The sequence below is a fragment of the Manacus vitellinus genome, unplaced genomic scaffold (assembly GCF_001715985.3).
Source record: "Manacus vitellinus isolate BGI_N305 unplaced genomic scaffold, ASM171598v3 scaffold_6_pilon, whole genome shotgun sequence".
Classification (NCBI taxonomy): Eukaryota; Metazoa; Chordata; class Aves; order Passeriformes; family Pipridae; genus Manacus; species Manacus vitellinus.
In genome coordinates this window covers 40273417-40301175 of record NW_021940750.1, presented here as the reverse complement: position 1 = coordinate 40301175, position 27759 = coordinate 40273417, and the positions used below count along the sequence as shown (strand labels likewise).

General features: G+C 39.6%; 1 protein-coding gene across 1 annotated transcript; it reads right to left on the bottom strand.

The window, feature by feature from the left end:
- Positions 1 to 181: 181 nt before the first annotated feature.
- On the bottom strand, positions 182 to 27615 carry WDHD1 (WD repeat and HMG-box DNA binding protein 1). The gene is made up of 25 exons (XM_018083043.2): positions 27525 to 27615; positions 25397 to 25508; positions 23243 to 23394; positions 21172 to 21283; positions 20598 to 20648; positions 19335 to 19430; positions 17843 to 17935; positions 16835 to 16941; positions 15704 to 15839; positions 15351 to 15540; positions 14980 to 15170; positions 14168 to 14352; positions 12799 to 13040; positions 12152 to 12289; positions 11045 to 11201; positions 9224 to 9338; positions 7701 to 7832; positions 6996 to 7225; positions 5309 to 5439; positions 4580 to 4636; positions 3732 to 3775; positions 3436 to 3594; positions 2851 to 3062; positions 1708 to 1843; positions 182 to 1133 (listed from the first exon to the last, which is right to left on the bottom strand). Exons 1-25 carry the CDS (start codon positions 27599 to 27601, stop codon positions 933 to 935), a joined length of 3456 nt encoding a protein of 1151 aa, XP_017938532.1. The 5' UTR covers positions 27602 to 27615; the 3' UTR covers positions 182 to 932.
- Between the last annotated feature and the right edge of the window lie 144 nt (positions 27616 to 27759).

The window sequence follows — 27759 nt, the reverse complement described above, 5'->3', positions numbered from 1 at the left end:
CAAAACCAGGGGGAAAAAAATGAGAACTCTCCAGACTCAGTTACTATGTTAAAGAGTTAAATTATTTTAACTGATCTTAAAAAACGTTTCAAAAGTTGGGTTTGCTTCAAATACATTTATTAGACACAGGGTCCTGTCTCCAGAGCAGGGTAAATGTAACTGACTGCCTTGGGGCTGGCAGGTAAAAATCTGTTTGCTTCAATTACAACACCAACTTAAACAAGGAAACTTTCACATTTTATTTAAAAAACAAACGTTACAGAAAATAATAAACACATTTTCAAGTTCTTCTGGACCCTGCTGAGCCATGGATTGGGAAAGCACATTTGCACAGTGTGGAGTGGCTTGGCTTTGCACACCTGACCTTCCTAATTCAGCTTCTGCCCTGGTTTTTTATCCCTGCCTGTGTCAAACTGCTCTCTGCCACTGCCACAGATGTTGAAAATGCAGTTTAATGTGTTGCTGGTGTTCAGCTTTCTTCCCCTCAGGCCCATTTCCTTGAGTGTCTTACTCCCAGGCAGTAGGAATGGTACAGAAGCCATTCCTTTGCCTCTCTAAAATCACAGGGCAGATTTTTGGACATAGTTTATGCTCCCCAGAATGATTAATCTGCATTTAGCACCAAATATTACAAGTATCAAGGCACACAATGTGTGTGTGTGTGTCACAGCTACACAGCACTGTGGAACTCAGCTTCCAGTGCCTCCAGGGAGCAGGCCCATTAATAGGAATTTTGCTATCAAGCTTTATAGTAAAAAACTGGGAGAGTAGATTTCAACATTTCCCTCAAGAACTGATTATAAAACACTTTCTAAGAGACTATTTGGAGCAAACCACTCCTTCTGCCAGTGCTCTCCGAGCAAGGCAGCCAGTTCCCTCAGTACAGAGCTACCTGAGCACAGAACACAGACACTGAGAAGGCACCATGTCATTTAGCTCTGCTTGAAGGCAAAAGCTGACAACCTGCCATTTGTGGATTGGTCCAAAGGCTTGGATTTTTTGGATGCATTTGTGTCCTCCGATTTTTCCTCCTGGCTCCTTCTCCCTTCATCTTCGTCAGCCGTGGGACGCTTCCGCTTCTTATCTTCTGCTAAACCATTAACTGCCCCTCCTTTTGCTTTCTCAGTCCACACCTTTGAAGAACAGACAACTACAAATCAGGCCACAAAACTCACCACTTTGTTTTCTACACCTTATTTCCTGATTTTAAGGCACTGAAATAATTCCCGTTAAGAAGGATTGAGTCAGGACCAATTCCCTCACTTTCCTTTTTTCTAGCAGTGTTCTCCTTCAAAACTGTATTTCATTTGAGCCTGTGTATGAAATTGAAGCTCTTAATTGTCCTTCTGGACAAATAAGAAAACCCAAAAGGCCCAACAAATCAAGTCAGAACGAATTTAAGTCCCAGTGGCTTAAGCCTGATTATGTCCCTTTAAACTCCTTCCTTTCCCTTTTGTTATTTGTTCACTGATTGTGTTTCTCTCACAAGCCCCCCTTTGAAAAAGCTGCTTTCTGATACTAATTATTATTCAGTTTATATTTTCATGAAGAACATGTCATAGATCATGGCACCATTCAAAATTGAAATCCATAAAAATGGAGAACAGCAGAATTTAAAGAAAACATTCCTGACTGAAAATAACCAAAGAGATTCAGTGGGAGGGAAAAAAATTATCAAAGCCACAGAAGTAGAGAACGTTTGCTTACCATCCTTTCCTCTGATGTCAACATTCTAAATCGACTCATGCCTTCTTTTATTACTTCTGCTTCGTTCAGATCAGGATTATCTGTCAAAATGTTTGCTCTGTTCTCCTCCAGCCACATCTGGAAACCTGTCCTTGGTCTAAAGCAAGCACACGAAAATTGCCTGGTTAAGAAGGTTATAGGAAAACCATAAAAAAAAAAAATATCCCCCAAAGCAACATTTCTAAACAGCACCTAATTGGATTTTTTTTTTTTTGTTCTCAGAAGACAAGACACCTCTAGTCAGCAGCCTCCTCTCTCCTATTTCAATATTTCAAAGAACATGCTGACAAGGCAAGACTAAGTCAAGTATTTTTATTAAGATCATGATATATATGGAGATTAACATTCCAGTTTTAGAATGACAAAGCACAATGGTTCTCTTCCTTTCTGACAGGGTCCCATCAACCTAAAAATAGAGCACATCCATTAGCATGTTTCTGCTAATCCTTCTCACAATTCTCCTTGCCACTTGTTGTAGAACATTATCTGTAAAGGTTAATGAAAAGAATGCCAGCCCAAATGAGTAATAATTACCTTCATCTTCCTCAGTTAAATGAAGTCTAAATGAAACATGATTATAATAATGCAAGTTTCATGAGGACTGGGATTGTTAGAAAAAACATCTGCTGCAGAGGAACAAGACAGATTAAAGTCTTAGCTAGGAACAGACATGCTCCTTAAGTGATACAAGTTTTTGTTTGCTTTCTCTTTTTAAAAACCCACCAAAACAAAGCTTTTACTCCTTCCCACAAAACCCTTAGCTTTTAGACTTTGAGATTTTGTAGAGGTGTTTAAACTTTAAGTATTTCCTATACTTGGAACTGACACAGCAGCGTGGTTTCATTTATCATTCAAAGGTCCTTACAAGCAGTATCAAGGCAAAAATCACTGCTTAGAGCCCCAAAATTCCATTTTGCACTGCTCACTTATTGTTCACTCCCACATTTCTGAAGTGGGTCCACAAATGTGATAACTTGTGAGCTAACCTTTAATCTTCATGTCATGCTTCTCTGGCCAGTCCAACACCTTCAGAAACAAAACAGGTTTTGGACTTGTAATTCTATGAAAACTGGAATATGGTATTGAGATGCAAGTGTCACTCACCTTCTGTTTTCAGTGTTCTCCTGTGCAGTGACTTTGACTTCATGGGACTCATTTCCTGCTTTTCCTTCTCTGTCTTCCACTGCTTTTCCTTCTCTTTCTTCCACTGCTTTTCCTTCTCTTTCTTCCACTGCTTTTCCTTCTCTTTCTTCCACTGCTTTTTCACTAGGGTTGGGTGTAAGTGTACGAGGCTGGAAGAAGGAGGCTGCTGAAGCCTATGGAAATTGAGGTTAAAAAAGAAAAGGTAAGAACACCTCACTCTCAAACAACACATACCACTGCAGCCTAACAAACCCCAAGCCCTTCCTAAAGACATAATAATCACTTGCATTAATAGAGCATTTAATCCATCCAATTTCAGCACAGCAGAAGTTTATTCACACAATTTAAAATAAAAGCTCAAAATTCAGTGCAGAATGTAATTTCTACAACTGATTTTTTTTTTCTTTTGCACTATGCCTAAAATGAATTTTGCCATCTAAGCTGCTTTACTCAGTCAACAAGGTTTCATCCTTGATAAAAGTTGGTAAAATTCAATTTATTGTTCTTTGCTCACAGAAACAATGTATAAAAGACTAGAAACACTACCTGCTTCGACTTGGGTTTGGGAATCAGAGGCTTTATAACTGGAGGGTTCTGCTTGTTCACAGCTCGACTGCCAGACAAAGATGTTTTCTTTGAGTATCTGCTCATAGTGTCTAAAACATTTGCTGAGGGGACCACTGGGTCCTTTTTGTTAGATGACACCTGGGAAAACAAATAAACAGATGTTTTATTTATTTTCTGTCATGTTCTCCTGCTCTGTCCCTCCAAGGTATCTGTTCTATTGTAAACTTCAGATATGATTTTCAGAGCACAGCAAAACCAGATGGAGAAATTCTTACCTTAAATGGATTCACTCGTCCTTGGCTGCTTGATGCACCTAGAACTGCTTAAAAGGAAAGAAAAAGGGGTATAAAAGTGTGTGCATGTGTGTACACACACACATACATAAATCACTGAAGCAATGTGCACATTTTAGATGAGTAGAAAGACATTTTAGTAACTCCCTGAAGGTTAAACTATACATGCTCAGCTATTATTAGTCATCAGAAATGCCACACAGGACCAACAGCTTAAAATACAAACCCGGAGGAAGACCCAGGACTTCCTCCACTCCCAAATCCGTTTCCACTCCTATTATTCTTGCTGGAGGGTTGGCAGGTTGCTAGAGGTCACATTCTGCCCCTGCCTGCTCACACTCACAGATCAAGGCAGGGTTTATTCACTCTGCCTTGCAAGTGCAACCAATAGATATGCCTGTGATTAGTAAAATAAACCCATTGATCACCGTGCTCAGTTTTCCCCTTGTCCCAAAAAGAATGCCTTCATGGCACAGCCAGGCAGACACTCAGCATTTGGCATAGTCACAATGGTGTTATGGAACATCATTAGGTAATGGAGACAGGAATAGGGAACCTCCTAAAAATGTGAGAACAACAATCAGTGCAACCAGGACAGGTTGGACAGGGCTTGGAGCAACCTGGGTTAGTGGAAGGTGTCCCTGCCTATGGCAGATGGTCTTTAAGGTCCCTTCCAACCCAAATCATTCCATGGTTCTGTGAAGTTACATTTGTCAACACTGTTATGGACTAACTTGAAGTAGCAGTGGGAGAACAGATGATATAAACAGGAGCAGATATTGTGAAGCATGACAAAATTCTCATCCTAGAATAAATGGAGGTTTACTCACCAGACTTTGGAGCAGTCACCTCTGCTGAAGTGGCACCTTTGGAGAAAGGATTTGGCCCTTTAGAAAAAAAAAAAAAAGAAAGGGGTATATATTGAAGTGCAATAAAATGTGATACCATAACTGCTTTAAAAACAAAACCCCAAACAGACAACTAAGAAAGGGTGAGGCTTGGAGCAATCTGGTCTAGTGGAAGGTGTCCCTGCCCATGGCAGGGGGTTGGAACTGGACAGTCTTTAAGGTCCCCTCTCAACCCAAACCATTCTATGATTTTGTGATTCTATAATTATAGTGAAGTAATTCATATTTTGAAGTGTGACTTTTCATTTTTAAACCATACACTTTTACAAAACCATCTGTCATCTCTACCTAGATTTAGAGCTGTATATTTATTTCTTAAACCTTAAGCTCATTCTTAAAGTATGCCAGGCAAACTACTCATTTATCAATTCAACTCCTGTGAGATTTGAGCTGAAACCAAAGTAACTGCTCAGAAGGTGACCCAGCCCTTTAGGAATAGAATCAGGCAGCAGGAAAAACTCCCCAAGGGTCCCTGAAATGGTTACTAAGTACAATGGACACACAGGCTGTGACACAGCAGATGACACACACAGAACATGTTTCTCTGCAGCGACTGCAGGCAGAGCCTGGAATACAAACTTAATTCCTGACTAAGCCTGTAAAAGTTATCCAGATAGCTTCCAGCCTATTCAGAGAATATATTTTTCTTACTCTGTTTATGCACTTCTGGAGTTTCTTCTGCTTCCTCACAGGCATCAGTTTCCTCAGCATCTTCCACTTCTTGGTCCTGCTGAACATTCCTGACTGGCAGCCGCCCCCACTCCGTGGCTGAGCTGCTGTAACTAAAGGGAAGGAAAGGAAGTGGTCACCACACTCAGAAGGAAAACTGGAACAATAGATAGCAAGCTCACTTACTTAATTTAGGAAAAAAGAACAATAACGTTTGGCATTTATGTGCATTATACCTCTGATTAAACTGCGACGATTAAATTAAATAAAGATTCATTAACCACTGCAGGACTTTGTTGCCAGAACAGTTTGCCACAAATATAAATGCAAATTTTAAAGATCTGTAATCTCCATTTAAATATATACTTCCAGTATCATCAGTAATACCAGATAACTTGTCTGCACCCATGAATTACCATCCAGGTGGCAACATGGATATATAGTTTCAAACTGAAACTTATGCAGCAAGTTTTAACATTTAACCTGATTATTCTCTGATGTACATTTCTTGCATTTCCCTCCTAATCTTTGCCAATTACTAAAATCTGTAAATATTAAGAACAACCCATGTTTGTCATTAATTTTAACCCTCAGAGTGCTTGAAGTTACAGATATGGGATTACAGCTTCCACATAGGATCCAGAAGAACAAGCCAGAGCATTTAGAAATTAGTTTTGACTGCACAGTTTCACATAGAAGAGTAAGGAAAAGGCTACAGATAAGTTCAGGGACTTATCACTTTCTCTTGCCTAAATAAGTCCCAAATTTCACACATAAAATTGCTATAGGAAGACATTGCTTCCAACAAAGTATTATGACATTCTTTTCTGCACTATCAGACTGGTGGTTAACAACTAACTTCGTTATAGCTGTACAGCCAGTGGCCAAACAAGAACACAGCTCTTCTGTATGGTCTATATTAAAAATAAGAAATCCCAACCAGCCAAAAAAACCAAACCAAAACAAAAAACCCCAAAAAAACCCCAACCAACCAACTAAACAAACAAAAAACCAAAACAAAAAACAACCAACCAAAACAAAATCCCCAAACCTACACACAACTTTTGCCTCCTCATGCTTTACAAAGCAGATGCAGGTAGGAGAGGAAAGGTAGATAGTTCAGAGGGAAGAATGCAAAGCCAGCCTGTAGTATGTTCCATGAATTTGAAGAGCTGAGATTATTAGTCAGGGGAGAGTAAGACTAAATAGGATACACTGGGATAGGATACTGAAAAAGGGAGGGCTGGAGGAAGACAGGATTTTAAGGTAGGTGTGAAATGAATCAAGATGGAGAGACTGAGGCAAAAAGAGAAGGGAAAAAAAAACAACAGGTGGGAGTCAAATAACTAAAGCAGCACAAGGCAGGGGAAGGTGGGAAGAAAAAAAAATTCCAGTCAGAGCAACTTAGTATTGGGCCTGCTTTGCCTCTGAAGGTGTTGAACACAGACCTACAGGAAGCAAGGAGTGGGGATATTTCCCTCTGTGTTTGTATCCCGGTGCTAATGAGTCCTCACAAGACATCAACAAGAATACAATTTACAAGCAGAGCAACACAAACTGGTGCTTCATAACAGACACACAGCAAACTCCGGCCCAGAAAAGCGCACCAAAGTATCAGAAGAGCAGCCAGAATGTTGCCAGGTTTTTTAGCCACAGAAATTCATGTTACCCAGCACTCAAGTGCTTTCGGAAATCCTCTTCCTCCTCCTCCTCCTCCTCCTCATCTCCCTGTGCTGTTGCCAGCTCAGTGGCTTTCTCCACAGCCAGCTGGCTGAGGCGCTGGGCTAGGTTGATGCGGCGGGAGCGGGAGGCGTATTTGATGGCCAGGCTCACCACGTTGGGAGCCATGAGGTCGGCCAGTTCCACACAGCGGAACTCCCGCTCCAGTTTGCAAGAGAGCTGGAAGAGAAGGAGCCTGGGGAGTCACACATTTCAGCTACACAGCTCTCTCAAGACCCCAGGAGCAGAGTATTGTCGTCTTGGTGGAGCGAATGAATGAAGACGAACTTCCAACAACGCGAGAAAAAGTTCTTTTTTTCTCCTTCTTCCCCCTACCCTCCCTTCATGCTGATAAGCAATAACAAGATGAACTGCAGTCTCTTATCATAGTCTGAACTAGCTGGATTGCCAGATTCCCAGTAAGAGGAATCCCATCAACATTTACATCAAATCCCATCTACCAATAAATCCCTGAATCCCAGAATGGTTTGGGTTGGAAGGCACCTTAAAGCTCATCCAGTTCCACCCCCTGCCATGATCAAGGACACCTTCCACTATCCCAGGTTGCTCCAAGCCCCATCCAGCCTGGCCTTGGACACCTCCAGCCTCAGAGGTAACATCTCAGGGACCCTTTCTGTCACGTGTTTGTACTTACAGCAAACAGCTTCATTAAAAGTTCTTGCTGCTCTTTCACTGCCTGATTTTTAGCATTTTCATCAAATTCGTAGCCATTTTTGGATAAGTAATCCACGTGGTTTTGAAACACAACAGAACGCCAGTACTGCTCCTGGAAAAGGGAGAAGGATGTTTGTTGGAATTCAGAGGGGAAAAACCAGCCCATGACATAATGCCTAACAACTTACAATGTATTTTATCAATTTATTCTTAAATGTTCCTTTCCTTTGATAATGAGGGTGAGGGCGAGATAATTCTCTTCAAAGCCAATGCCTAGTGAGGAAAAAATAGACCACACTAACAACCACCCATATAAAAACTGATTCAAACAGTTGCCATATATGTTAAATTCCATTTATACTACAGGCTTGCAAGCAGGATGAGACCTACATGTTCACCAATACGCTACCAGGACAGAGAATTCTAGAATAAGTTGATTATTTTAGCTTATAAATGCTGTTCCACAGCAAACTGGAAGTACTCCAGAATAACTCAGTAAATGTGGGAGTTTACCTACAGAAAATACAACTCTGGTTGTTCACAAAATGCTATAATGGCTATTAGACCAGCCTAGTTCTGTTCAAAATAATTACAAACTTATTCAAACCCACTGTGTTTTCATCAGATGTATTGGAATAATTTGTTTCTATATCTACACATAGTCCCTCAAGCCAAATTAGCAGTTCCTGGCATTCTCCTTCCATTATTTTGGGTGAAGGGAGGAATGGAAGACAGACTCCATCAGATAAAGAACAAAAAGACTTAACCAAATGAAGGAGAATTCATTAAAAATGACAGTGTGTTTATTATTGACATTTTTATCTACACTTCTATCAAAGAGAATAAATTTCAAACAGCATTGAACTCTCTCTAAGGCTGAGATTAGATTTTTATGTTCATTTCTATTCTGTGCATTACAGCTGAGCACCACGAGTTTGAAATGTTTAAACCAATAAAAATGGAAGAATAAATACAGGTATTTTTCTAGAAATTCTCCACAGGCACATCTTGCTTCAACCAGCCTCTACCTTCAGAAAATAAGTCAAGGGGGAAGGCCTATGTGTTCAGAGCAATTATATGAATTTGAATACTTTGTACATCTTTCAAAAAGATGTACATAACAAAGAAATTTTGTTATGCCTAAAATATTAAAAAATAGACATTTTCAAGGGGGATTTGATTGGGATCCCAAAATTTGGTATCTCTACCCACTAAAAAAAAAAAACGAGAGGGTGAGTAAGACTTCTCTGGTCAGAAACAGATTATGTGTAAATACAACTTTGGATCAGCTCTGGCAGTTTTATCTTGCATCCTTCTGGAAACAGTTGTGAACCAAATGACATGAGACAAAACAGTGAACCCAGATAACCTCCTTAGCCATGTGTCTTACTCAGGGTTTGCACTGTCCTCTTTCATAGCAGAGATGATTAATAGGAATCTTGTATAATCCCTACCACGGGGACACCTGAGAGTACCAGCTGTGGGCTCGACACCATTGCATACCTCCATCTGCCCCTTTTCTGTTGTAACTTGGCAGTAAGGAAGCTGAAAAGGTAAAATTGCTACAGCAGGCCGTGGCAGTGTGGGAGGGAACCGGGATCCTTTGCAGGGAATACACCTGTGCACAGGAAACAAAACACATCTGCAGTTGTTCCAACACCTAAACCACGTCTTCCTAAGAAGCAAGATACTTTAAGAGGATTTGCTCTTTAAAAAGCAGTAATCAAATGACTGGATTAAACATAGCAATGTGTAAGATTGCATCATAAAGGGTTGTTTTTACATGGCAACCAAGAAAAGATTTCCAAACCAGCAAGGCACACACTGCTCTTGTTCCCACTGCAGACTCTGAATGTGGCACATAACACACACTGCTCTTGGTCTCACACAATACATGATTTAACAGCTACTACGAAGAGTAAATGCAATTCACTTAAATCTGAAGCCACTGAACAACAGAAGGCATAGACTTACTGTTTCATTACATTTTAAACAAGTGCTTTCTGGTAACAATCACCTAAGCAAACCATTGACTGGGGAAGAGCTGTATTTCCAGCAGCACCAGTGCAGCATTGACAAAAACATCTGGTTTTATAAGCTGCTGTGTCAGAGACTTGGAAAAAAAAAAAAGAACAGGAAGCATTAGTGTTCTGGCTATCTCTTAATTAAGGCATGTGGTGTTTCTACAACAACCCTCCCCCCTCTCCCTTATCTTTATTATGCTGCTGGTTTTGAGTAAAATGTTCTTTGTAACTCAGAGAGCAGCACAGTCTTTCTTGGACTAGAGGGAAAAAATTCATGATGACAGACTCACAGTTGACCATCTCATCAATGTGATGTGTCCTGCACATTTTTGGGGAATTTTCTGGAGGCCAACATAATTATTTGGAAGGAGAAACAGGCAACAAAGTGACATTTACCAGAGATATCAAATTATTTCCCTTATTCCAAAAAAGCAGAGGATTACGAAGAATGTCACATAAGTTTAAATAAAATGCAGTCTCCCACCAACCTCTACAATTGTGCATGACTAGTAAAGTCAAAGAGTCTGAATTTCAGTAAAATATGTGAGCTGATGGAATCTGCCCTGTTAGGCAAAGGACACAGACTCCTGAATAAAAAGGGATACAAATAAAGATTAGCAACTAAATGTCCAGGATGCATGTTACAGTAAAGAGAAACAGTTGTTTAGACACACCACTATCACATTTTATAAAGAAATGGTTAACTTTCAGATAAATATTTGAGCAAATTTACATACAAAATTGTTCTTTGTGGCCACGGGTTAAATATTAATATAATAACAACAGACAGCTCTGATTTATCTATGACTGATTTATCTCTGTCTAATGATGTAGATTAGTTAGAGGATTGGATTCTTTTCAAAGCACAGAAGGCGAAAATGCAGGGGGGGATCAATAAAACCCCAACTCCACAATCAAACCCCAAAACATCATGAGCAGGAAAAGCAGATTCCTGATAGGATCCACAACTTTTCAGCAGGATTCTTTACCAAAATGCAGCTTTATGAACGTGCTTGCCTCAGAGATGTGTGATTTCACAATGAAGTGCACACACACCTCTCAGCCAAGGCAAAAAGCCACAGTTAACCAGTTCCAAGTTATAAAACTCTAATGAGTTTGTTCGAAACCAGTTTAATTCTGCATGGATGATTCATTATTATATTTGGGAACTAACCATTTGCTGTGCATATTTACCAGCCACCTGTTTCAGTAGAAGACCCTTCCAGCTTCTCCCAGTAAAAAGTGCTCCGGGATTGAAAAACCCAGACAAAACAAAGTGTTTCCTGGTGAATTATCTGACCTGAGTTGCTGGGGGTTTTCATGGATGCCAACGACCCAGTAATGATCAGATTTTCCTTTGCATTGCTCCCTGGTGTTACACACTGGAATCCAAGTGTTCCCAAGCCCTCGGTTCAGCAGCCGCACGATCCCCTCGGAATCCACGTAACAAGGGGTACCTGTTTGTCACAGATGAGAGCAGTTCTTGTCACATAGTTATTGTCACACCAGCAAGATGGAAGTGGTGGATACGGCCGGGAAAGGATGGTTTACATGTCTCAAATACGACATCCTCTCTCCCGAAAACACAGTGCGAATTAGTCGGGGGAAAAAACCATTTCCCTTGGAAAGATGCGCCACCTTCTGTCAGTCAGCGCCACTGCTGTCAACTGACAGGGTCACATTTAAAACACCTCGTGAAGAAATCAAGTTCATACTGCTTGGGGGGATTCCCAAGCTGTTTTACAATTATTCTTTCTGGTTATCATAAAAACTCCTCCAGAAAAACTACAAACTTTGGGGGCATCAGGGAGCACTGATGCAGTTTTTATTTCTTCTTGCTGAGCAGGGAAACCAATCAGGAGAACGAGTTCTGGTAACATTCAAGTGTATTTTATTCCTAGTGGAAAAATATTAAATATTTTTGATAAATATCTTGAAGGAATAGAAAAACAGAATTTTGTTTAGCGTTGAGGAGATAGAAAATACAAAGTCCAGGTCCCAGATCACCATTACTAAAAGGGTATTAATTAGTGAAACTCCTCCACAGAATCACAGAATGGTTTGGGTTGGAAGGGACTTTAAAGCCCATCTCATTCCAACCCCCTGCCACGGGCAGGGACACCTTCCACTAGCCCAGGTTGCTCCAAGCCCTGTCCAACCTGGCCTTGGACACTTCCAGGGATGGGGCAGCCACAGCTTCTCTGGGCAACCTGTGCCAGGGCCTCACCACCTTCACAGGCAGGAATTCCTTCCCAATATCCCATCTAACCCTGCCCTCTGCCAGTGGGAAGCCATTCCCCCTTGTCCTCTCACTCCAGATCCTTGTCCAAAGTCCCTCTCCAGCTTTCCTGTAATTCCCCCAATAGTGTCAATATTTCTCAACACCACTCATGCAGGTATTTCATACCTTCTGCAGAGAATCCAACCCATACCAAATACGATTTCCTTGTAAGAGAAAGAGGGTCTCCATGCAAAATTTGCCTTTTCTTCTTTCCCAGTTCCATCAGCTGTACCCCAAGGCACTGGTCCCCATCAAACCCAGTACCTAGGAAGAAGTTGTTCAATGACTGTGTTAGAAAACAGAAGACAGAATTGTCTTGTCTCTTGGCTAAATTAGTTTTAAATCAAAAACTAATTCTAATGCAGGGTTACCCCTGAATACCACTGTCAGACAAGCAACTGTTTGTCATTTTGGACACACCAGGCATGCATAACAACTGCTTCCTTAATTTCCCGTGGTAATTCATTCTGGCACATCTGAAACCCAAGTTTAATCTATTCATGTCAGTGTTACAAAATTCTCCCCTTCCCCACAGGTTCACCTCAGCTTTCCATTATAAAACACAGGCTTTGCTGTCAGAAGTCCCAGATCCGTGGGTTGTGACGGATGTGCTCGTAAAAGCACCACCCAGAAGAGGAGAAGGATCATGAAGAAAAGGAGAAAACACTTTCTGGTGATTACATACAAATTAATGTGAAGCCAGTAAGAGATGAGGATTGAAAACAACCCTGGTTCAAAAAAGAAAAATAAAAAGACAAAAGGGAGAAAACTACCTCTGTGATAAAAAATCATCAGCTGCTCTCCATGCCCTGCCATGGACACCACTGGGCCTGGGAGGCTGAAGATCTCTCTCTGAACTCCTCCAACTGTGAACACACGGACCAGGAAGGCACTGGTGGCACAAGCAGCCCAGCCTTGGCCCAGGCAGATGGCCTCAATGTCCTCATCCTTTGGCATATCCACTGTCCACTCCTTGTTGGCATCCCAGGAGCCAAAATGAATGCAGTGGAGCTTGCTAAAGCACAGGCAGAGAGCACACAAATATGAATTAAAATACAATACCTGAAAATACACCAGTATTTTAGACTTTTATCAGAGACCTGCAATCGTGATGGAACTCCACATTACAAGTGGTCATTTGCAAAGGTGTTGCTCTTATTGCTCAGAAACTGAAGAGCCAGCTTGACCTTTTAGAACCTCCAAAGCCTAAAGCAGAGACAGTTAAAAGGTCTGAGGAGAGATTTTTCAGAAGGAAGCAGGTAAATATCCTGCTTAATTAACATTAGTAAGAACCAAAGGTGCTTGGCACCTCTGAATATCAGCCCTCATTCCGAGTCTGTCATACCATGCTGCCTCTCAAAAAGGAAGAAAAAATTAAAAACTTCAGTTCTGCCACCTTAATAATTGAAAACTGCCTGTGACCAATCCACAGACACTGTGGCCTTTAAGAGATTTCCCATTTTCACTGAGGAAAAAAATTACACTTTCAAAGTCAGACAACCAACAAAAAACCAGTATTTTAAAAAGTAAAGAGTGCCTTTCAACTTATCACAATGTTGTATGTGTGAAAGTAAGAAGAAAGTTCTTTCTTCAAGATGTTTCCCCAGAAATCAGCAATACAATATTGTTGCTATTGCTCTTAAATGTAAGAACAGAGTCAAGATGGCCCAGCTGCTTAAATCTTTCTATGGTTTCCATAAACTTGTGTTCTTCACACTTATAATTCCTTGGGTATCTCCGAACATGTCTCCTTGGCAACAGTGTGAAAAGAAACAGCTGAACCCTTATGACTGATCTTTGATCTGAGCAGACTGAAAAACTATTGTTCATGTTTACAATTCCCTTTGAGCCTGCAATGCGTGAAGTTTCCAGTATATTTATATTTGGAAAAGGGATTTAAAAGAAACCGTCAGGAAACAAATTACATTTTTCAATACTCTCGAAGCCTCCAAGTAGGTGGATGTGAAAGCCCTCCTCTAAAGTGGTCCCATAAAAAAAATTTAAAAAAAAAGAAAAGCATGATCAAAAGCCAAAAAGCTTAAAAAAAAAGTGATAGAAGCTGAAAAATAAAAGCCAAAATATTTGAAACAAGAGAAACGTGGCTCCATATCATGGGTTTTGCAGAGCAAGGCCATGAATTACCTTGCAAGTTCCTCTGTACCCTCACAGGCCAGCAAAATAGCTTCAGCAGAGAGGTCAGCCATGGTGTGGTTCAGGGAGTTGGGCAGGTGTGTTGCATGATGCACAGAGGTGTCGTGGAATTCTACATCTATGGCATTGTCCTGCTCATCGTTGTAGCAGCGGATGATGCCAACTGAATTCCACACCTAGGAGAAAGAACCAAAAAACTCCCATCAAATCAAGCACACTGGCCTAAATCAGCCTGCTCTGACTTTGTTGTCTGAAACAAGAGTGGGTAGGAGGCTGGAGGAAGACTGAAGACTTGTGTAATCAGGACTCGTGGTTCCTAAAATGGCTGAATTAGGCAGAAATTGGTTTCATCCTCGTGGCTTAGCCATCCCTCTTCCTTGCAAAATTAAGTGTGAAGAATTTGCAGTTAGAAAGAAACAGTGGATGATTAACAGGCAAGTCTTGACAGCACAAAAATACCTACAATTCTGACTAAAAAAAGAATTTTAAAACAGATCTGCTGGAATTCAGTAACATGAGCACAAAGTGGATAGTTTGCTTTTGGACTCAGTCGCAGAGGTCTTTCTTCTCCAGCCTAATTGATTCTGTATTTATTTCTAAAACAACTGAAATGTAAACCAAAACATTATGGAGTCTTTGCACGAACACAAAGCCACTTTTCATTATTTAGCTTCACACTGTGAAGTATTAAAAAAAAAATAAAAATCAAAAATCTTGGCTAAGATTAGATTAAAACACAATAAGAACTGGGCATTATTCAATGTAAAGAAAGCACCTAAGTCCACATAACCACGTAGATTTACCATGAATCGATGCATGAGATGTGCAGGAGTGGAGCCAGACTGGAAGGGCCTTTGCTTGGGGGTTGGCATTGGCCCATCATAGAAATGCTGCTGTGTAGATGATGGTGGCAAAGCTGAAAAGCCACCAGTCTGATCATCACCATCTTCCTCCTTTTCAAGAAGGCTGGAGCTAGCTTTTATCAACCCAATATCTGTAAGTAAAAAAAAAAAAAATAAATTACATTTTACACACAGCATTATGACAGAATTTAGGTGAAAAAACTTAAGACAGTCAAGATTTATCTGGAAAAATAAATCAGAGTGTATCTGAGTGGAGGATGCTAAAGATCATCCCAATAAAAGCAATAAATGGAAATTAGTTCATTCTGTACCTAGTGAGTTATCATCCTCATCAATTATTGCCCTTCTTGGACGGCCTGAAGTTAGCATAAGGTCACCATCATCATCTTCATCTGCTGCAGGGTTTGGGGAGGACTGAGGTTCAACCACATCTCCATTTAAATAGTCATCGTCGTCTCCATCAAAGAGATCGTTGTAGTCCTTGGCCACTGCACTGGCAACCTAAACCCAGACCAACAATCACCACAACACTCCCTTTGGACATGGGACTCAGGAAATTAATTAACACACAAGAGGGAACTTGCAGCACACAAAGCAGAATGTTCAGTGTAACCTATAACCTAAATAATGGGTGTTAATTTAAGAAATAATTGGCGCTGAGCACCTTGTCGTTTGGCTTCTCCACAACGCCAACATTTTCCAGCAGCCCCAGATTTCCTTCAGTGTCTGTGTAAGCAACTTGCTTATATTTAGGGTGCCATGCCAGTCCACAAATTGAGTAATTTTTCTCATGCTTCATCCTAAAAAGAATACAAAAATAATGGATTTTTGGTAAGCTCCTCAGGGCAGAACCCCCGCCCCACCCTGAGAGTTATTGTAAAAAGCAGTAACATTTAGTAGCACAAGAAAGTGATGTTACACACAACAAAATAATTAACAGGTCACCTTTAGAATAAATAGCTTCTACAAAAACACAGAGAAAGTCTTCCTTTTCTATGAATGAAATCAATTAAGCTTTAAAAAAAAAAATCAAACAATCATATTCTTGAAACAACAGCTTCCTGATACACATAGAAAGGACAAATTCCCCAGCAGTCCCATATTCCAGAAACATCTAGTTAAAAGAACATTAGTAGTTTCTCTTGCACCAAACTGATGAGTTAATCCTCTATCTTTTCCACCCTTTATCCTCACAAAAAATAAACCCATTAATTATTTACATAATCTGTCTTTAATTCTCAACAGAGGCACTGCAGTACCCAAAATACTCAGGCAGATAAATCATCTCTTTTCGTCTTCTCTACCTCATTTAATAATAATCTTCTTAATTTTTTTTTTCATTTTTTTTTAAAGAGAGATGCTTTAACTAACCAAGAAGAAGTGCAATTCACCAGTCTGTCTTTTTTTGCCTGCAGGTGAGGGTGGCTGACTGACTTACCTGCATTTCCCTCTCCCTTTGGAAAACACATCTTACTGCCAATGATCTTGGGCTTTGTGATGGGAGGAAATTTTTGTTTCCATCAAAACTATCCTTTAATCAGCTATTAGATTAAACAGTCATAAAAGATATTTGCACACAGAAAACTAGACTATGGAATTTCAACAAAATCCACACTGATGTCCCTTCCCTAAGCTGCCTGCCAGGTTAAACCACGACATCCTCTAAATATTATTATGATTTTTCAAGAGGCAGAGTTCTATCTTTGCACAAAAAGGTTTTACAGGAAAGACAACAGAATTCTTTTTCAGGAAAAAAAAAGATGTGCTTGGGGATTTATGGAACAACACTGAATACCTGTCTATGCACTCCTGGGTTTCCACATTCCACACCACTATGCTGCCATCCACACTTCCAGCTGCCAGGTACTGCCCACAAGGAGACCAGGCCACAACATTCAGGGGCTAAGGAAAAAAAACAAAACAAATAACAACAAAAAATTACCAGTGCATGCACAGCATTCCTCTTTTGGAGCTTAAAACAGACAGATATTCTGGAATAAAAAAAAATTCATAATAATCAGCTTTACCAGGTCATATCCAGCCCCCACTACAGGGTTTAGGTAGTTCCCTTTCTTTAAAAATTATTATAAAGATGGTGTCTTTAAAAAAAAACATTCTTTAAAGATAGCACACCTATTTTTGGTTTAGATTATCTATCTTCTGTCATAAACCATGAGGTTGAACTAAACCCAATTCTAAACACATAGACAGAAGCAGAGTGTACTTTGCAAACTCAGCACTAAATGTAGCTTTATTTATTTTGAACTTCATTAAGTTCTACAAATTTAAATCCATTAAAATGTGTGTTCTGTATCTTAATAACGCTAGGAAGGTGATTCTCTTTAACCCAAAGATTTCCAAGTACACAATGAGCCCAAAACAAAGAGGATGGGACAGTTAGGGCTACTAAATTTCAGCTTAATAAAACATAAAGTGAAAAACTGATATCTCTGTTCTGTATAGAAATAATGCCCTTCACATTTTCCCTAAAAAGCTCTGTATTTAGAGCAACTGGTGAAAACAGATGTTCTTCAGCTGCAGCTGGTGACTCACCAGGAGACTTTAGAGATCCAGGGGGTTACTGTAAGTGAAAGAGGGGAAACCAGAGCCACATAAAGATGTTTGACATCAGTTAGTATTTCTGCCCTGATTTCCAACAGAAAGCAACAGGATCAGTAATTAAATAGAAAAGGTGAATAATCATCACCAAGAGAAGTGGGAAGATACTGTCCAGAAGATAATTTCCAGCAGAATGACATTTAAATTACAGATTATTTAACAAGCACCTGGTTCATGTACCCACCAGTGTGATGGAGGCATCTGATAGATCCAATTGACTATCCCAGGTTTCTCTTCTGTATAGTTTAACAACTTTATCCACAGGAACTGCCAGCAACTGCTCAAAGGAAAAAATATGAGACAATTTAGAACAAATTACCTGTCAAAGAGAACATTCAAACAGCACAGCTCCTTCATTCAGAAGCCTCACAGATGTGACTGCCTCAGTATTTAGCAGCTCTCTAAAATCCTAGCGATGCCAACTGAGAGAGAAAGCTGAAGTAATTTAAATTACAAGGTTCTTTAATGCTTTCCACATGTAACAGAGCAAAACATGTCTGTTTTTACTTTAATCTTCATTTCCTTCTGGCAGAAAACCGTACCATAAGGTTAGAAGTTCTCATTTATCAAGCAGCTGACACACACACACACATATATAGTTTTCAGTGCTCTGAGCACAAGGATTACATTATTCTTTCCCCTCCCTCCCTCCCCTAACTCCTTTTGATCAGGTTACAATTTCTCAATAAATCTTATTTGAATAGCTGATTCCTGAAACAGCTTGTTCCATCTTTCACAGAACTACATAAATGTTACTGGCTGTTTATTTCTTTAGGATGTATTTTTGTTAGGATTCTAGCAATTTGCTTCCTAAGAGAAGCAAGACAATTTCTTATATTTCGTATACATGTCTGTGTGAAGAATTGGGCTAAAATCTGGAAATATTTGTTTTTATGGAAACTATTTTTATTGCAGGTGACATTTGCACTTCCACAGAAAATTTATATGTAACACTATCATAGCAGCCAGCTGTTTTGAAGAATCATGGAATCATTTAGGTTGGAAAAGTCCTCTGAGATCAAGTCTAACCATTAACCTAACACTGCCATCTTCACCACTGACCCATGTCCCCAAGTGCCACATCCACATGGTTTTTAAATCCCTCCAGGGATGGAGACTCCACCACTGCCCTGGGCAGCTGTGCCAGGGCTGGACAGCCCTTCCCATAAAGAAATTTTTCCTAATATCCAATCTAAACCTCCCCTGGCACAACTTGAGCCTTGTCCTGACACTTGTTACTTGGGAGAAGAGCCCGACCCCTCCAACCTCCTTCAACTTTGTTCTTTAAGTAAAAAGAAAGGGAACAACTTGCTAAGGAAATACTTCCAGAGCAAAACCACTGGTAGGGCAAAGTTTACTTAAAGCAGAGAAAGCCTGAACTCCTTTGATGGTCTGTTGTGAGCAATTTGATTACTTCCCTCATGTACAAGGTTCCTTCCTATTCAGCACAACGCGACTGTTTAACGCTGCTTTGGGCTGACAGCTGGACTAGAGCCAAACACAGTCTGGAGCTTAAACCAGGAACCATTCCCAGCTTTTCATTTGTCCCAAAAGGGAACTTCACCCCAAATATTTTCCCTGCTCCCAGGAGGTGCAATTTGGGCTTGCCCAGACTGAATTCTGCTGTTGGAGTCAGAGAGAGAAGGATTAAGATGTGATGAAACACTGTCACTCACCTTGCCAGTGCCAGGTTGCCAGCCAAGCCTGCAGATTGATTTAGCATTTATCACATCATTACACTTCTGCAGCAGCTGCCAGCTTGTTGTGCATGTCTGAAAACAAAATATTAAATAGAAAAAAAAAAAAAGCTTTCAAGCTCAGCGAAAATTTACTGTATTGTACAAATTCTTAAAAGTGTGTGAGAAAGCAAAAGGAAAAAAACCCACATAATTTCAGGGACTGAAGTAATCTCTTTCATTCAAATACAGTAGTACATACTGCCTTAAAAATACTTTGTCAATGTAGTCCTGAAACTATTTTAATGACAATAAAACTACTTGTAACAGAAATAAAATCACAGAACATGTATTTTTAATCAAGTACAGAACAAACGAGTTCATCTATTTTAAAGTTACAGAGAAATGTGGCCAAAAAGCATCTGTCAAACCTCTATCAAGTGCAGCAAGGTGGCCTGAATGTGGCCACAGCAGTATAAAGATATATAAAACTATAAAGAATGAATGGCTGTAATCTCAAATCACAGCACAGATTCACCCATCAAACTGCCACAATCCTAGAATACTGTCACTGTAATTTCCCCAAAAGGAGAATCTCAGTCTGGAACAGGAGACTTCACACCAGAATTATGCTTTTTTCTTTAAAAAATAGCAATCCACAAGTGTGGAGGGGTATATTTTCAACTGTACTTACAGGAATAATTCCACAGGGATTCTTATTCCAGTCAACAGCATTTAGCAAAATTAATCCCATATCCATATGCAGAATTCTCTTATTAAAGCCTTCACCTGAAACTGTCTTTTCAAGTTCCTTAGAGTTCCAAGAGCAGAGGCTGAATCTGTCTATTACAGTTAATAAATTGTTTTTACTATAATAAAAATTCTTCCTTAATCCTGAAGGCAAGGAGCTGAAATCTCAAAATGAGGAATCTGATGTCAATTCCCATCTTCACACAGCAGTGCTATTTTTGAATGTGCCAAGGACAAAATACCCAATGTTGGCCAATTAGGAAAGATGAACAGAAGACACCAGGGATTTCACAGACAGGAAGAACAATCCACAGCTACCCAGGCAACATTTCATAATCAGGCTTTGGAATTTCTCCCAGAAGTACATAAAAGTATACTGCAAAGTGTAGTTAGAATTCTTCCCCCAAAAGAAAATCCTGTTCCAGGAGGGTTATCTCAGTCCAGCTCTCCTTGCTGTCTGTGAAATCCTGGATTTCTTAGGGAACACTTAGGATGGAAAGGCAGGCCTTTTACCTGATCTTCAATTTTCCAGACTCTGACAGAGCCATCACAGCTTGCCGATGCCTGGGCAAGAGAATTTTGTAAACAAATTAATAATTAAAGACATAGGGAAATTAAAGCTACAAAATGGAAAAATCCCCAGAAACAATGCAGAATAGACACATGACACACAGGCAGTTTTAAGAAGAAAGCCTCCCTGTTTAAACCATTTTAGGACTTAAAACTTTCTAATACTGTCATCTTGATAATTGTGCTCAACTCCAAGCCACTATAATTGCAAACCCTTGTACTTCAAATGAGCTGCTTATTTGCAAAAGAGGCTCAAAACTAATATTGAATTTCTTTAGTGAGCCATCTTTTCTCCTCTAAAATCAGATCAGCATCAGATTCCAAAAGAACAAGACACAGAACTGAGTTCTCCTGGGAGAACAAGTTGTGACACACTCCATCAGCAGCCAAAATTAAGTTGTCTCATGTGCCCAGTCACTGCTTGGTTTTTGGTAAAAACTACATTTTTAGTTCTTTTTTTCCCCCCTAGGAAAAAATAAGATTCAAAGTAGAAAGTAAACAAGAAAGTCTTTTTTACCAGGTAAACATCCTTGGGGTCAAAAGACAGGCTTAAAACAGGAGCCTCGTGTCCTCTGAATGTTTTCTGCTTGCTGCTGTCAGTCACCTCCACAACTTTGATCATAAAGTCACTGTACATCCCAATGACACAGACATAAAAATATTAACAGTGACAAACTATGTGTTTATGGCAATAAAAACTGGGGACTAAATATCTTTTGGGGAAGTTACAGCTCTCAACACTGTATGACGTAATGGAAAATGAGAATCTTGAGGCTTAAAACACTAGGAGTACAGCCAGACTATTTTTATCAGAAAATCACTTTTGTTCATGTCAAAGTTCATAAAATATGGTTGTTCTCTGAAGAATAATATGTACACACAGACCACATACCTGTTTAACATAATATTCTACATGACCTCATGAAAACCTCTGCTTAGATACCACTGATGACTTAACAAGAACTATCTGCTGAATGGGACCAATATTCATTAGCATAATTATTAGCTCACGTGGCTTTTAAAAAACAGATAAAGCAAGGAGTTTATTTTGTGACATTTTAACAGGATTTTTAAGACCATTCACTGGAATTCTATAGCTTTATTCCCTCCTCCAAAATTATAGCAATTAAATCAAAATACCAATCCTAACTCCTAGGGCAAAGAGCTCCTGCAACAAACTTCCAGTACCACTCCCTCTCCTACTTCATTGCAACACCCCCAAAGAGAAGTTTCATTTTAGGACCTAATTCTAAAGAGTGAACCATTACTTTTAACTCTTTTCAAATACTTCATGCGAATTTTGGCAGCCAGCTGGATGTTAAACTTGTATAAAACTGAAGTTTGCAGACTTCATGTTAAAAAATGGAGAAATTTGGGACAACCAGAGGCAATTCTTCTTAGTTGCACTCCTTCACTTCATGGCTGTTACCTTCTCCTTCAGTATGTCACAGAAGGCCTCACTGAGAGGTGGCCTTACAGTCTTATGAGCTATTTTTCCTACAAATGTGAGAGCCTTGGCCAGGCTGCAGAAATCCTGGGGTTTTGGAAAAGTTTTAGAACCAGCAGAGAGTTTGCTGTCTGCCTAATCTCCCTAATCAAAGTGAGATCCTGGGGCAGAGCTGTTCCCTCAGAAACAAGCACTGGCAAAGGGCCCAAACCCATGATCCCTGCCAGATTTGGAGATCAGGGTTGTTGCTGCCCACAGCTGCCCAGCCTCCCAGTTTTGGTGGAGCTGGTGTGTCTGTTCCACAGCTGCCAGAGTTTGCAGTCCAGCATATTCATCCAAACTGCTTTCTGGTTCAATCCACACTTAGAGCAGCCAGGGAGCAGACACAACGCTCTGCCATCTCCTGGAGGACAAATTCCAGAAGAGAGGCAAGCAGACAGCCTGAGTTGCCCAAACAGTTCACCACATCCAATTGAGAATCACCTGAGCCTTAAACACATGGAACAAAAAAGCAATAAAACCCATTGCCTAGTGGCTACTTTGCCATCTCTGTTAAAGGACTAGAGTATATTATATAAAAGCCAATGTGCTGCCCTAAGAAAAGAACTAAACCACACATTAAATTCCCCTCAGGCAAGTCTTTCATCTGTCATCTGTTATCAAATGGCAGATTGGTGATATTTATGCCACAGAATGACTCAAAGCTCTCACACAAATCAGAACCCATCTAACTTTTACACGTGTACATTCAGCTGCAGTACCGTGATCCTGAGCAGTCAGGACATTTATCCTCATCCTCAGCTCACAGTGACAAAATCCTCCATGCTGCAACGAGATCCATATGGGTGAACACTTACACCTCAGCCTCAGAGCCAAAAACACTCAAGCCTACCAAAGCAAAAAGAATTATTTCACACCAGATTTCTATTTAAAACTATCTGGTGGATCAAGTATCTCTCAGAGCATTGTTTCCTAAACTCCTTTAAATTCCTTTCTTCCCCTCCGCTCACAAAAGGCATTTTCCAATAGTTTTAATCCATAAACCTCTGAGGCCTTTATGATCTCGTTGCTAAAAATCAGCATCTGAGGAAGCTGGCAGATTTTGGACAGCAGCAATAATGCTTTTCCTTGCACAGATTACCTGGATCCTGCAGCAATTTTGGTGCCACCACTGCTGAAGGTGACGTGGTTGGCGTGCATGGTGAAACGAGTCAGGATTCCATCGGGGGCTCCCTCAGGAAATGTGTGCATCTGAACAGTGTTGTTCGAGACTGCTGTGACCAGTCTTCCATTCTGAAAACGAAATTCATCACAGAATTTTATTAAAAGCATATTTATGCCCATGGAGCAAAAAAAAAAAAAAAAAATAACAGTTACTCTGATGCTCCAAATATTTGGGCAAATTAACTTTATTAGTTCCAAAAGGGTCTGACAGTAAGAGGAGTAGGGAAAATACTCTAACTTTGATTCTTTCCCTAAAAAGCACAGTAGTTTTAGTACTTTATCAATTTAAAGTACTTTATCAAATCCTATTTAGGTTCATATGCTGCAGCATCAGGAGAGGGCACCCTTGCACTGGAATTCTCAGTCAAATGCCACCAGGGAAAGATGAGAAGTTCATGAACTACAGCTCAGCTCTTTGCAGAAAACAGAAGGCAGGTCTTTACTAAAAATGAATCCAGATCCAAAGAAATGCAACACAAAAGAAATAATTATCCCATACTTGGAAAATAACATCTCTTCTTCAAGTGGCAATATTATTCCTCAGCTGTACATAGCAGTAAAATTTTGAAATATATATAAAGGAATGCCTTATTTCCTTTTTTTTGTGTGTATGTTGAGGGGGGAGGCTGCTTTGTGGTTGTTTGGGGTTCTTTTAAGCTGCCAAAAGTCGTAGCAAAAGTGCTGAAGGTAAAGAAAGCAGCAGCCAGTAGTGAATAACCCAATTAAAGAAGAGTTGAGATTTATTACCTAGATTACATCAACATCTCAGATCAGTCCCTCATGACATTTAATTAATGAGACTAACTTTTGAAATAAGATTTCCTGATGCTTAAGCCTCTTACTGTTTAAAAATAAAAAATCCCTCAAAACTAAAAGCACTTTTTTTTCAGATTTTCCCACTAATATTAAACCCAGGATTTTTCCTCACCTATTCTTTAATAGTTTTAGCAATTTCTGGCTCTGCCACTGATTTGCTGAGAGAACCCAATCAAGTGACCTCTCTTGGTGTGTGAAAGAATAAATAATGAGATGAAAATCAACAGCAAATCACCCTAAAAATCAGTGATGAAAATAGATTATACAAGTATTGAGGAATAGATAAGTGAGGTATGTTAAAAGAGATATTAGAAAGATGTTTATAAGAAGGAGGTTTCACTTAAGGCAGTAGTTCTGAATAAAGTTTCAAATGATAATTCTTAAAATGTAATATATATATACGTTAATATTTATTTATTTCCTCTTTCATACACCTTCCCAAAATCACAAGTAGTTGAAAAACAGTTTTAAAGATTCCCTTTATCACTGCCAAGTTAACTACACAGTATGTGAAGAACTGATGTAGGTTTCTGGAATTCTTCTCTTTTTCTAAAATTTCCACAAAGACAACATTTTAGACCTGCTATTATTAATGTAATACAACCATAATTGGACATGAAGGAAATACTGTGAGAATTCTCAAGCTAAGTAAAAATAATTCTCAATAAAAATAATCTCAAGTAGAGTAAAAATAATTACTTTCTATTATATAAATTCTCTTCTCACTTTGGGGATGGTGGGTCAGAGGCAACTTTGGGCCAAATGACAATTTTGAGAGTGAAATATCAACCAATTATAAAAAAAAAGTGTTACCAAAACATTACCCAACACCCACCTTGTGAAAGCAATTTTTGACTAATACAGATTATAATTCCTTGAGCCTTAACACAGACCCACATAAAACAACCTCTTGGCTTTTTTCCTAATACCTGATGATCACATCTCATGCTGGGAAACTTCCTGCAACTCACATTGTGAGAAAACACTGAAACAGCCTAAAAAGTTCACTGCATAATTAGCTTAATCTGCTGGGTTTGTTTCTCAAGGGGAGATCAAAGCCAGAAATTAGTATAACAACGTGAAGGAAAAGGAAGAAAAAAAAAATTACAAGAGTTTTGTATAAGAAATAATTCCTCTACAATTGTGTATGGGGTACAAAGAATTGTCAGAACTGTTCTTGTTTAATGTTACCCACACAAGCAGCATCTCTGAGCTGGAAAATCCAAAGCTGTGAGGAATTTTTTAAAACACATACCTTTAGAGCACATGAGTAGGCCTTTTCTCCCACATTAATGGACTTGGGATCATCGTCATCCAGGTTTTCCCAAATCCTAACATCTCCATCACTGCCACAAGTTACAATGCAGCTGTGGAAAGACACAGGAGTTGTTACCACTGAGGAACAGAAAGGACAACCACTGCAACTTTCAACCCCCAAATGGGAACTGTTACTGAAGTGTTAGTGTTTTTTTAACTGAAACAGATAAATATTACATGAAACAGTTAATATCTACATTTATTATGTCTAAGTAACCCATTAAACACGGGAGGGAAAAGTAACATCTGATAGAACAGAGGTATGTTTAAAGAGATATTAGAAAGATGTTTATAAGAAGGAGGTTTCACTTAAGGTAGTAGTTCTGAATAAAGTTTCAAATGATAATTCTTAAAATGTAATATATATATATGTTAATATTTATTTATTTCCTCTTTCATACACTTCCCCAAAATCACAAGTAGTTGAAAAACAGTTTTAAAGGTTCCCTTTATCACTGCCAAGTTAACTACACAGTATGTGAAGAACTGATGTAGGCTTCTGGAATTCTTCTCTTCTTCTAAAATTTCCACAAAGACAACATTTTAGACCCGCTATTATTAATGTAATATAACCATAATTAGACATGAAGGTCTGACAACCACCCAGGCCTGGCACCCATCTGAACTGATCCTTAGATATCACAAGTCAATCCATTTTTTTCCAGGATACAGAGTGGATTTTTCGAAGGATTTAGTTAGCACTGATCTACCTAAGGGCATTTAATTTCTTCTTAAGACTTTGAAAACTTACCTTGCAGCTGACTACAAAGCTGAGGGAAAAAAATAAAAGTGTTAATGTAACTGAAGCTGCAAGCTTAATGTGTAGGGCTGGGCCTCCTGAGCCCTTAAAAAGTAATTAATACAGAATTAAAGTTTGCTGGAGTCAACTTCCACAAGAAAAAAATAATTTGAAATCACAGAGAAAATATCAGAAGTTTGCATGGGATTTTTAATTAAAGGCATCGTGAATCTATAATCAAATCCTGCATTCTCTTTTTTTTAAATGCTCTTTGCAATCCCCAAAAACTCTAATTAAACAGCAAAATGTTACAGAGCCACTGGTGAAGCTCTGATGTTGCTCCTTAGTTCTGTAAGGTCTGTACAGCAGACACCAGCAGCAGTGGTCCAGTGGGATTTGGGAGAGATGTCTGCATCCTTTCTTAAACATTTGGTTTTAGTGGCAAATGAGGCTTTTTGTGGTTTCAAGGGATTGTTTTTACTAGACTAAATCTTAACAGTAGTCATCTAAGTTAATGAACTAAAGAAAGGAATAAAATAATATGGATTTAAACTGTACTCAATATATAAAACTTATCCCTTGAGTTAATTTTGAAGGGGCTTGGTTTTTTGGTTTGTCTTTTCATCAGTATAAAGGTAACAGTAAATACTTAGTTTATGTTTATACATTCAAGATCTAGCACATGAATAAAAAGAAAAGATAACAAGCCCACTGTCGGATTCCTTCAACTATATTTTTAATTTCTTAGTGTATACATAAACATATTTGCTCCCACACTACACTGATTTCTGCTAGATTCAATGAAGTCACTCACACAGAATGTGCATATAGAATATTTATATATATATAATACACACTATAAATATATATGAGATAGATATGTGTGTATATATATGCTTACATTTAAGTTATAAATGAATCACTTCTAAACTCAGAGCACCAAAATACGCCACACAGGCAGTTCTCAGCACAGGCAAAACACAAAGGATTTCCTGGACCACGCCAGGCCATAAATCCATCCCAGCAGCAGTGGCTGGTACAGAACCTCATGGAATCACTAAGGTTGGAAAAATCCCTCTAAGATCATGGAGTTCAACTGTTCCCCCAGCACTGCCAAGCCCACCACTAACCCATGTCCCCAAGTGGCACATCCACACGGCTTTTAAATCCCTCCAGGGATGGGGACTCCACCACTGCCCTGAGCAGCCTTTTCCAATGCCTGACCACCCTTTCGGTGACGAAATTTTTCCTAACCCCCAGCTCCTGCGCAATCATTAGACAGGAACAAGCCCATCCCTCCCCCAGTCTCCAGGAAAGGGGCTGTTACCTCCCGGTGTCATCGAAGCAGACCTCGGTGTGTCCCTCGCTGTGGCCGTACCGCATCGGCTTCCGAGCCGAGGGCATCTTCGCTCCCACCTGTGTGACTGTGGAGAGAGGGAGGGGAAAAAGAGGAGAAATAACATCAGTTAGAAAGAAACGCTTCGGGAAGAGCCTCAGCCGGTGGGGCCAGGTGAGAGCTGCTGGGACACCCACACAGCGGGGATGGGGGCACCGACGGGATG